Below are 10,970 nucleotides of genomic sequence, written 5' to 3'. Positions count from 1 at the left end.
CGAGTTTCCAAATTAAGGAAAGTGGTCTCCGCCGGGCCAGATGGGTGTGGGGCAGCAGAGCCGCCGCCAGGAGGCAGCACTTCACAAAAAATGTTCGGGCTGCGGGTGCCCGGGAGGCCGAGTCACCAAATCACGTTTCATCTGAAGCGTCTTAGAAGCAGCGTGGACCCCACAATAGAGGGATTTGCTGGGCTGGTTCAAAAAAAGGCATTTGGAAATGCTTCCACATGTTTTAAGGCTAAAGGATGACTTATAAATAATAGTTACCTTTTGTATACCTTTTGGACACTCTCGCTTTGCAGTTTTAAAGCCAACATTGCTACTCTGCAGAGATTCACAGAGCCACCCTCCTTCAAGACCAGTCTGGGGAAAAGACACGCTGCTTAAGAGACTTCAAAGCTATCAGGCAAGGAAAAGTAGTGTAGCCCTGGCTGGTTTGGCTCAGTGGGTAGAGCGTCAGCCTGTGGACTGGAGGGTCCGGGTTCGATTACGGTCAAGGCCCCATGCTGGGGTTGTGGGCTAGGGGCCTGTAGGAGGCAGCCAATCATTGATTCTATCTCATCATTGATGTTTCTGTCTCTCTCTCCCTTCCTCTCTGAAATCAATGAAAAGATATTTTTTTAAAAAGTAGTATAGTCCGCCCTGACTGTTTGGCTCAGTGGATGGAGTGTCGGCCTGCGGACTGAAAGGTCCCAGGTTCGATTCCAGTCAAGGGCATGTACCTTGGTTGCAGGCACATCCCCAGTGGGGAGTGTGCAGGAGGCAGCTGATCGATGTTTCTAACTCTCTATCTCTCTCCCTCTCTGTAAAAAATCAATAAAATATACTTTTTAAAAAAAAAGTAGTGTAGTCCCAGGTCATACTGATTTAGCAGGGATTTGACAGCCATGGGAAAAGAAAAGGAATATGTTACAATAAATTATGTAAGTAATAAAATAATATGCAATGTATTGTGTGAGTCAGTGGTTTCTAGCCATCAATTCCCACACTTTTTTGTTTGTTTCTTAATCTTCATCCGAGGATATTTTTTCCATTGCTTTTTAGAGAGAGTGGAAGGAAGGAAGGGAGGGAGGGAGGGACAGAGACAGACACACACACACACACATATCCGTTGCCCCAGCCATGGCAGGGATCAAACCTGCAACCCAGGTACATGTCCTTGACCGGAAGTCAAACCCATGACCCTTCAGTGCTCGAGGCAACTCTTTAACCACTAAGAACACTGGGGAGGGCAATTTCCACACTTCTTGCTGAGCATGACAGTGATTTGATCTTGAGCTGACCTAAGAAGGAAGATAAGGAAGGAATGTGAAATAAGACATTTCCCAAACCTTAGAATTTAGTCACAAGCAAGCAAAAAGGGGAAGAGTGTGCAAAATGAGGCAGCTTTATGTATGCTCTTTCTCCAACATCATCATTATTCATCACAATGGTTAAGACACCTAATTTGCCTGGCCGATGTTAGCTGTCAGTACTAGTTTTCTCTCTCTTTCTCAACATCCTCACTCATATTTCCTGCTATTTACAACCCATGGGTTGTCACCCTGCCACATCAAAATAACCACGTCAAAGGCTGAACTTGTCTTCCTTCCCAAGACCTTTTCCCTTCCAGGTTTCCCAGTTCTCCTAGTCAAACTTCCTATCCTGCTCCCAGAGTTCTCCAGCTCTAGCTCCTTTATTCCCATAGCTATTAAAGTATTACACGTGTTCACTTCTGCAGGTGGAGTTCAGTGTCCGCCCTACCTGTGCACTTTAATGCATGTACCCTATTTTTTATTTTATAAATCAGTGGTGTCCCCCTACTGTGTGAGCTACTAGAATAGAGGGATGTTGCTGGTTCAGTTCTATAAACATTATAAAAATATAGCATTGGCCCTGACCGGTTTGGCTCAGTGGATAGAGCGTCAGCCTGCGGACTGAGGGGTCCCGGGTTCGATTCCGGTCAAGGGCATGTACCTGGGTTGCGGGCACATACCCAGTAGGGAGTGTGCAGGAGGCAGCTGATCGATGTTTCTCTCTCATCGATGTTTCTAGCTCTCTATCCCTCTCACTTCCTCTTCTCAAAAAAAATCAACAAAAAATATATATTTTTTTTAAAAAAAGATATAGCATTGGTGGTAGTGCCAGCCTGTCACCTTTTCTCGCCAATCTTGAATGTGGACACTGAGGTTATTTTTCCAATGCTTGGCTTCTACTACTTGATTCCCCAACTATAAACTATGTGATGGGATTCCAGTGCTGTCTGCCTCAGTTGTCTATCTCAGACCCTGCCAAAGCACATGGAGCCCAGCTTAGGAAAGGTGTCACTCGGTGGTTATTGCAACTGTAAAATAATAAATCCACAGCCATATTTTGGTTCAATTTCCTGATCTCTGAAAACTACAGTCTGTATAATGATTACTTCCTGGACTGTCTTACCTACTTTACAGGTTTATTATGAAAACGGTAGAAATCATTTGTGTGAGCCCTAGCCGGTTTGGCTCAGTGGGTAGAGCGTCAGCTGCGGACTGAAGGGTCCCAGGTTCGATTCCGGCCAAGGGCACATGCCCGGGTTGCGGGCTCGATCCCCAGTCGGGGGCATGCAGGAGGCAGCCAATCAATGATTCTCTCTCATCATTGATGTTTCTATTTCTCTCTCCCTCTTCCTTCCTCTCTGAAATCAATAAAGAAATATATTTAAAAGAAGAAAAAAAAAGAAATCATTTGTGTACAGTGTTTTTGATAAGTGAAAATTGAGTGTATGAATGTAAGATAACAATGGTACTCTATTGCCTTATTTCCCTTGCTTAGTTTTTTGGATCCATCTGGTGTTTTACAACCAAGTTTCTTTTGTCCCCGTCCCTTTTTCTGGTTCAGCCCTAGCCTATACTATTCTTATTGTTATCAAAATAGCTTCTTTTACTTCTTAAACGAGGATCCACCCTTCCCCTCTTTCAAAGCACAGTTCAGAGGCACCTCCTGTGGAAAAAGTTCCCAGTCTTGCAGAAGGAAATGATAATTTTTTTAAAAAAAAGAATCAACCAATGAATGCATAAGTGGAACAAGAATCATGTTTTTCTCTCTTCTCACTCCCCCTTCTCTTTAAAAAGATCAATTAAAAATTTTTAAATGTTTGCACAAATGTGATATATTAAACTTTTTAAAAATATATTTTTATTGATGTCATTGAGGAAGGTAGAGGAAGAGAGAGAGAGAGAGAGAGAGAGAAACATCAATGATGAGAGAAAATCATTGATCAGCTGCCTCCTGCACAACCCACATTGGGGGTCGAGCCCGCAACCTGGATGGAGCCCTTGACCAGAATCGAACCCAGGACCCTTCAGTCGACAGGCTGACGCTCTATCCACTGAGCCAACCCAGCTAGGGCTAAAGTTGTTTAAATGAAGAAATTAAGGATGACTTACCCAAGGCAAGTAAGTGGTTAAAAAAGAGGAAGGAGCTACAGATCTGGATTTGCCACTGACTAGCACCCACCTCACAAGGCTGTTGCCGGGTGTGCTGATTGCTTTAATGAAAACTGAGTCAGACCCTAGCTTGGTACTTCTTCCGCAAGAAAGCCTTGACCACCTGCTCCAGACCAAGTTTCCATTAAATGTCCACCAGCACCACACACTTCCCTTTCAGCACTCATCTCAGAATTAATTCTACAGCGATGTGATTACTTGATGATTGCCTTCTCTCTGTAGACTGGGAGCTCCAGCAGAATAATGTCTGTCTTGTTCTCCATAGACTCTCCTGCACTGAATACGGTGCTGGTCACAGGCCTCTTCGGTTTTGTCGGAGGCCCTGGCCTGTGTGGTTCTGGTTGGGCATAAGTGGGGTGCCCCCAAAGGTCACCGGTTCAACCCCCGCCAGGGCACACATGGTTGGGATGCATACAGGAGGCAGCCATCATGTCTCTCTCCCTTCCTCTCTCTCTAAAAATTCTATAAAAGCATACTTTCGCCCTAGCTGGCTTGGCTCAGTGGATAAAGCGTCCGCCTGCCGACTGAAGGGTCCCAGGTTCGATTGGGTCAAGGGCACATGCCTGGGTTTCGGGCTCGATCCCCAGTAGGGGGCGTGCAGGAGGCAGCAGATCAATGATTCTCTCATCATTTGTTTCTCTCTCTCCCCTCTCCCTTCCTCTCTGAAATCAATAAATAAATATATTTTTAAAAAGCATACTTTAAAAACTGTCTCTGCTGGATAAATGAGTGAAAACTGAAGCCCGAACTTTCTGATTCTCTCTAGGTTTGACTCTTCGGCTGGGAAAAATATGTTAGTGATGAGGGATAGTATACGGTAACGTGTATGGTACCCCGCCGAGATATAAAATATAAATTTCAAAGAACCGCTGCAGGGAAGTCGTAGAAACAGTTCAGAGGACACAACTCCCACTGAGGGAGTCTCCACCACCGAGGATGCATACGATGATCGACCGATCTGCTCCAAAGTCCCAGCCGCAATTTCGTCCTTCTCTTCCGTACAACGACCCAAGATGGCGGGGCCCGTGATTGAAAACCTGGTTCAAGATGGCGGCTTCCTACTTCCCCCGAGGAGTAGCGCGTGGCCACTGAGGCCACGCCCACTGTCTGGGGCCACGCCCACTTCCGGCCCCTGGCCCGCAGCATGGCTGCTCTAGGTGCTCTGCTCTTTAGTAAGTGGGCTCGGGAGCCGGCGGGGGACGGGGGGACGGCGGGCCTGGGGGGCGGGGGGCCTGGGACCCCCGGGCTGGCAGCACGGCCTCTCTCTCCCCTCTGCCCTGCTTTCCCCGCAGGTGTCCGGAGGCTGCACGGCAGCGCGGCGGCTCGGGCGGGTGGCCAGTGGAGACTCCAGTGAGTGTGGGTTTGGGGAAGATGGGGTCCAGAGCTGTGCCGAGTCCTAACCGAACGGTTTTTCTCCTCCCAGGCAGGGCATGGCTGCCAACCCCTCGGGCTACGGGCCCCTGACGGAGCTCCCAGACTGGTCGTACGCGGGTGAGCGCGGATCTCCTCGGACAGTTAACTCTGCCTCGGACCGTGTCACCCGGAGAGAACGCCCCTGCGGGGAGCGGGTGGGGCCGGGGGTGGGGCCGGGGGTGAGAGGGTGGCGGTGTGTCCGAGTGAACAAGGTATTGAACTTTACAGGGGGAAGAAGCCCTGTTGTTTATTTTGTAAATTAAACTAGGCCGGTGGGAAATAAAGCTAGACAGGCCCTTTTAGGCTTGTGCAGATCAGCAGAAGACAGTTCTGACTGGGGGGCCCCGCCCCGCCAGGGGAGAGAATGAACAGGCTTTCCTGTTTCTCAAAGGATGGGTCTTAGAAAGTTCTCCGTGCTGAGTGCATTATTGAGAATTTGGTACCAAATGCAGGGAGAGCTCCTGGAAAGGCTGCCAAAATGAGCATCACAGAGAGAGGAGTAGAAAAGTGAATAGTGAGGATGGTGGCCGCCCTTCAGAAAGGTCTCTTCCCTTTATTATTTTAAAAAAAAAAAAAAGATACTTTTTTTATGATTTCAGAGATGAAATGAGAGGGAAAGATAGAAACATCAGTGATGAGAGAGAATAATTGATTGGCTGCCTCCTGCGCACCCCCGACTGAGGACGGAGCCCAACCTGGGCATGTGCCCTGAAGACCAGGAATCCAACCTCCCCGGAATCCAGCGTGGCCTTCTGGTTCATAGGTCGATGGTCAGCTACTGAACCACACAGGCCGGGCTCTTCCCTTTACTTAAAAAAAAAAAAAAGAAAAGAAAAAACAACAAAGTAAAATAAAAATAAAAGAAATATTAGCCCTAGGAGGGAAAAGCTTAGAAAAATTGAAGCCACACCTCATGCCCGTATAGGACTCCAGTTTACAGATAGGAAAATTGAGGCCTAGAAATGTGAATTGCCTGTGATCACCCACGAGGTAAGAGCAAAGCCAGAACTAGAACAGGGCAGAGGCCAGTCCCCCTTCAACAGCACAGAGGCCTGAGTATTAATACCCTATTGGATTTTACAGGAGTATGATTTTGCTTAATCGGAGGATGGTGAAGATTTTTTCTACTTGTTATTTACTGTAGGAAGCCTAGGATCTTCTTGAAGTAGTATGGAATATTGGAAAGACTCTGGAATTTATTCTTTTTTGGTTGTTAATCCTCACCTGAGCATATTTTTCCATTGATTTTTTAGAGATAGTGGAAGGGAAGGGGAGAGACAGAGAGAGAGAAACATCTATGTAAGAGAGATACATCAATTGGTTGCCTCCTGGACATACCCAACCAGGGCTGGGGATTGAGCCTGCAACCAAGGTACGTTCCCTTCACCGGAACAGGAATCGGAATCGGAATCAAACCCAGGAACTTTCTGTCAGCGGGGGCCGATGCTGTATCCACTGAGCCAAACTGGCTAGGGCTGGAATTGATTCTTAATCCAGGCTTCTCTATTTGCTAAGGTTGTGGGTCTTGGTCAGGTTACTTAATTGTATCTCTCAGTTTCCACATCTGTAAAAAATACCTATCTCGTATGGTTCTTGGAAGGATAAAATGAAACGACCAATGTAAACACCTGGCATACACAACACTGGTTCCCTTTACTGATAAATAATATCTCTTTCCTGTCTTGCCTTCAAACATTTGGGCGGAGAGTTCACTCTGTTTATTTCTTTGTTGAAAATGCCCTTTCTTATCAACTCCATTATAAACCATTTGAGATAGTTTGTAGCAAGTCTGCAGATATTTATGAAATTTTTATTATGTGCCTACACTATAGTGAAAGCTTAGTTCCTGATCCCAAGGAACTTAAAGTCTAGCTGGGAAAACAAAGCATGGACATTTTAAAAATTAAATGATAACACTTTAGTGCTCTGCTCCTTTCCAAAACGATTTGAGATGGCTAAATAAGGTTAAAAACAATAGTACAATAACTGTCCCAAGGCAAATAGATGAGTATTAAATGAGTGATATACACTTTTTTTTCTTTATTGTGATGAGAAACATACACAATTTTCCTTTATAGAGTGGTCCCCCTGACATTTCAAGTACCCCCCCCACCTGTACATAGCTATTACTATTACAATATTATTTTTTTCTCCCATTTACCTCTCCCCGGCCACTCCCACCCCCCAGCACATGCCCTCACTCCCCCTCCCCAGTGTCTGTGCCCATTGGTAATGCTTATATACATGCATACAAGTCCTTTGATCTCCTAACCCCACCTTCCCTCTGAGGTTTAACAGTCAGTTCAATGCTTCTCTGTCTCTGGATCTTTTGGTTCTTTAGTTTATGTTGTTCACTATATTCCACAAATGAGTGAGATCATGTGATATTTAACTTTCTCCTACTGGCTTATTTCGCCTAGCATAATGCTCTCCAGTTCCAACCATGCTCTTGCAAATGGTAAGAGTTCCTTCTTTTTTACAGCAGCGTAGTATTCCATTGTGTAGATGTACCACAGTTTTTTAATCCATTTCTTTGCTGATGGGCACTTAGGCTGTTTCCAAATCTTCAGAAGAGAGTTTTAAGAGGTTAGAGAAGGGTTTCTGGGACAGATTGGGCTTGAGGTGGGCCTCAGGATGAGAATTTGCCTGGAAGGAAAGGCAAGAGGTGTTTGTTATGGAGTTAGGTGGAATTTAGCAAAGATTTGAGGTGAGTAGAACAGTGATCAGTTTGCTTGAATGGGGGCTTTATGAAGATAAAACAGGTGATTCAGCATTGCAAAGAACCTTGAACTCCAGGCTGATGAGGGGTGAGTGAAATACAATAGGAACATGCCCAGGAGCTTATTCTTGGTGGTTCTGGCATACTTCACCCTTGAAGATGAGGAACTTGTTTTAGGGAAATTTTTCAGTGGGTGTGAAATGGAAGCGAGGAGCTAGAAACTGGTTTTTCCCTCATTTCTGTCTGTTTTCGCAAGGTGCTACAGGCCATCTCTAACATTTGCCTTTTCTCTCACTTCTATCTCCAGATGGCCGCCCTGCTCCTCCGATGAAAGGCCAGCTTCGAAGACAAGCCCAAAGAGAAAAATTTGCAGTGAGTTGCTAGAGCCCCATCCAGGGCAACCTGCATGTAATCTGAGGGACAAAGTTTAAACTGTAATTTGTCTTGAGCTGTGTTGACACCTAAGCTAACATGTACCCCTCACACTGTTTTAACAGTACTGTGAGAAGGAAGGAATAGAGGGGGTACTCCTAGGGCAGGAACCGGTAGTAGACATTCTGCCACACATTTTACTGTCTTCCCCACTTCCCATCCCAGGACCTGGCCCCACCCCTTCCCCAGTCAGCAGTGTCATTTTCCAGCTGAAACCTCTGACTTTGATCTGTGAATGAAAGGATATATGGTGCAGAGCTCAAGCCCCAGATGTTATTCACACTGTTTTCCTGTCTGTTTCAGAGACGAGTTGTACTGCTGTCACAGGAAATGGATGCTGGATTACAGGCATGGCAGCTCAGGCAGCAGGAGAAGTTGCAGGAAGAAGAACAGAAGAAGAAAAATGCTCTTAAACCTAAAGGGGCTGCTCCGAAGAGCCCACTACCACGTCAATAAAAAGCAACTCCTATCTCTTTTTCCCGGCCTTTGTTGTTGTTCCCCATCCATCTTCAGAGCAAAAGAGCTTGGACCCCAGGAAGAACAGGCTGTAGGAGCACTGCCTGGAAGGGCTGGCTACAGGCCCTCACCCCGGGCTCCCTCCCAGTTCAGGGGTATCTTGCTCTGGGATATTTACCCCTCCTTTGCAGGTCTTAGGACTGGCCCAACTTTGAGCAGTTACTGCTCTGCAAACATGAAAAGGGGGCCGCAGTTTACTTGGTCTTAGCCACCATTCAAGCCTTGAAAAACCTATACACAGCTCAGTCTGCATACAGTTACACATTTAATAAATGTTTCGATGAAAAAGACTTTCCAGCTGAGGTCCATTTCTTGGCAAGCAACTGGTGTCAGTTTTTCTAAACCAGATACATGGCCCAAGAGGATACCAACACTGGGAAGGCTGACATGGGAAGAACCAGACTTGGGTGTTGCATGTTCTAAAGATTTGGATCTTGAGGTTTCCCTGGTTCTGATTGAATCCTAGAAATTGGAGAGAGGACTGTCCTCCTGGCCCCAATTTACGTAGGGGGCCCTGGAGATACTCCACCCCAAAAACAGCCTTGTGGGTTAGGGATATCCCATATACCTCCCACAACCCTGTTAGCTGCCCCCCAAGGCCCAGGAAACCTTTTAGAGAGAGAAGCATCAATGGGCTGCCTCCTGTATGCCCCTATTGGGGATCAAGCCTGAAACCCAGGCATGTGCTCTGAAGGGAATCAAACGTGGGACCACTTCTTGGTGCAAGGGACAACTCAACCAACTGAGCCACACTGGCTGGGCAAACTTTCATTTTATTGCTCGTGGATTCTGTGTGGAAAAACCTTTGCTCTCATTACAATACAGAACACTGGACTTTTTTTCCCATTTTCATGTCACAAACTTGTGTTAGTTCCTGGATCTCTAGGATTTCTGGAGTTTCTTACCTGACCTAATTTCTGTCCAGCCTCCCAGTTATTCCTTCCCTTGCTTTCTTTCCCTCCCTTCTTCCCCCCAATACCTCCTTCCCTTCCCCTCTCTCTGACCAATGTAATTCTTGGGTCTTAGATTTCGCTGATGGTTGAGTTTTCTGTCTCCCACACTTTTCCTGCTTGTTGTTCTGCCTTTCCAGATCTAGTTCTCAACCTCTTATCTGTCTCCCTTCCTCAGCTTTAGCCTGCCCTCCCCCTTCCCCGCATACCTCCACCTTTTGTTCTCAGAGACTAGTCTGTCCTTGAAGGAGATTTTACCCTTGAAGGAACTGCCTCCTTTTCCAGGGTAAGGAATTAAACCCTGAAGTTCCAACTTCCAATCTCCCTTCTAACAATTGCACCAAACTTGATTTGCCTTTACCCAGAGTCCATGGCCTTGCACCCCTCTCCTCCCCAACCAGTTCTAATTTAAGGATCAGTCAGATTGCAAGTGGCATAGTAAAGGGAGCACATTTGTTTTTCTACAAGGATGGGACCCTCCCCCCCATCCAGTGTGGTTGTGAGGTCTGTTAATGGGTATTTGGGTTTTGATATTGTGTGTATATTTTTGTTTGGTTGGTTGGATTTTTTTCTATTGATTTCAGAGAGGGAGAGAGAGAGAAACATCAATGATGAGAATCATTGATCGGCTGCCTCCTGCACGCCCTGCTCTGAGGATCGAGCTGGCAACCCGGGCACGTGCCCTTGGCCAGAATCGAACTCAGGACCCTTCAGTCCACAGGCCAATGCTCTATCCACTGAGCCAAACTGGCTAGGGCTGATATTGTTTTTGTTTGTTTGTTTGCAACAGGGACAGAGGTGGTTGTCAAGAATAAGAGACAAAGATTCAATCTGGTTTAGTCACAGGTCCCAACAGACAATCCCCTAACCCAGGTCTCAGGACATGGAAGACCCCCCACCACATCCCAGACTCTGAACTTGTTTGCCCCAGCCACTGAGCCTCCCAGTACTTCCCATCTGAGGTGAGGCAAACGCTGAATATCAGAGGAATCGAGCCATCCAAAATATGCCTGGGGGGGGAAGTTTCCCACATCCCGTCCCCTTGGACCCCCCCCCCCCACACACACACACACACACACACACACTCACAGTTCCTCGCTCTCGGCTGTGGCCTCAACCCCTGGAGATGGCAGCCTTTACCACAGAAAGTCAACTTAGGTTTGGTTTTTCCTTTTTTTGGTTTTTTTTACCGGGCTCTTGGCTGTAATTGGATTCAGGCTGAAACAACCACGTCCGCACCGGGAAAGGAGGGCATTGGGGCGTGGGCGGGAGGAGAGGCTGTGGGATAAAGGGAGGGACCAGAGGAGAGAGCAAGAGAGGGCTCGCCATCTAGTTCGCCGAATAAACAGAAGAAAGACCAGAGAAGGAGGGGAGGCCACGAGTAAACAGGCGCGCTCGTGAACCATCGCCTCCTCTCCCAGCGGACAGCTCTCCAACAATCCCCAGCTCCGTGCCTACGAGACACAAAAGCGTCCC

General features: G+C 46.9%; 1 protein-coding gene across 6 annotated transcripts; it reads left to right on the top strand.

Annotated features, from left to right (window-relative positions):
* Nucleotides 1-4,476: 4,476 nt before the first annotated feature.
* MRPL52 (mitochondrial ribosomal protein L52) lies at nucleotides 4,477-8,833 on the top strand. Of its 6 annotated transcripts, none has more exons than XM_006100082.3 (5): nucleotides 4,477-4,636; nucleotides 4,757-4,814; nucleotides 4,888-4,955; nucleotides 7,904-7,968; nucleotides 8,332-8,833. In XM_006100082.3, exons 1-5 carry the CDS (start codon nucleotides 4,609-4,611, stop codon nucleotides 8,482-8,484), a joined length of 372 nt encoding a protein of 123 aa, XP_006100144.1. In that variant the 5' UTR covers nucleotides 4,477-4,608; the 3' UTR covers nucleotides 8,485-8,833. The 6 variants fall into 6 exon arrangements, with proteins under 6 accessions (XP_006100144.1, XP_023619464.1, XP_023619462.1 ...); XM_023763695.1 differs by lacking the exon at nucleotides 4,477-4,636 and adding an exon at nucleotides 7,298-7,335; XM_023763694.1 differs by lacking the exon at nucleotides 4,757-4,814 and having other exon boundaries at nucleotides 4,597-4,636.
* Nucleotides 8,834-10,970: the final 2,137 nt, after the last annotated feature.

Source organism: Myotis lucifugus, unplaced genomic scaffold (genome assembly GCF_000147115.1).
Source record: "Myotis lucifugus unplaced genomic scaffold, Myoluc2.0 scaffold_297, whole genome shotgun sequence".
Classification (NCBI taxonomy): Eukaryota; Metazoa; Chordata; class Mammalia; order Chiroptera; family Vespertilionidae; genus Myotis; species Myotis lucifugus.
This window is presented reverse-complemented; position numbering and strand designations above follow the sequence as displayed.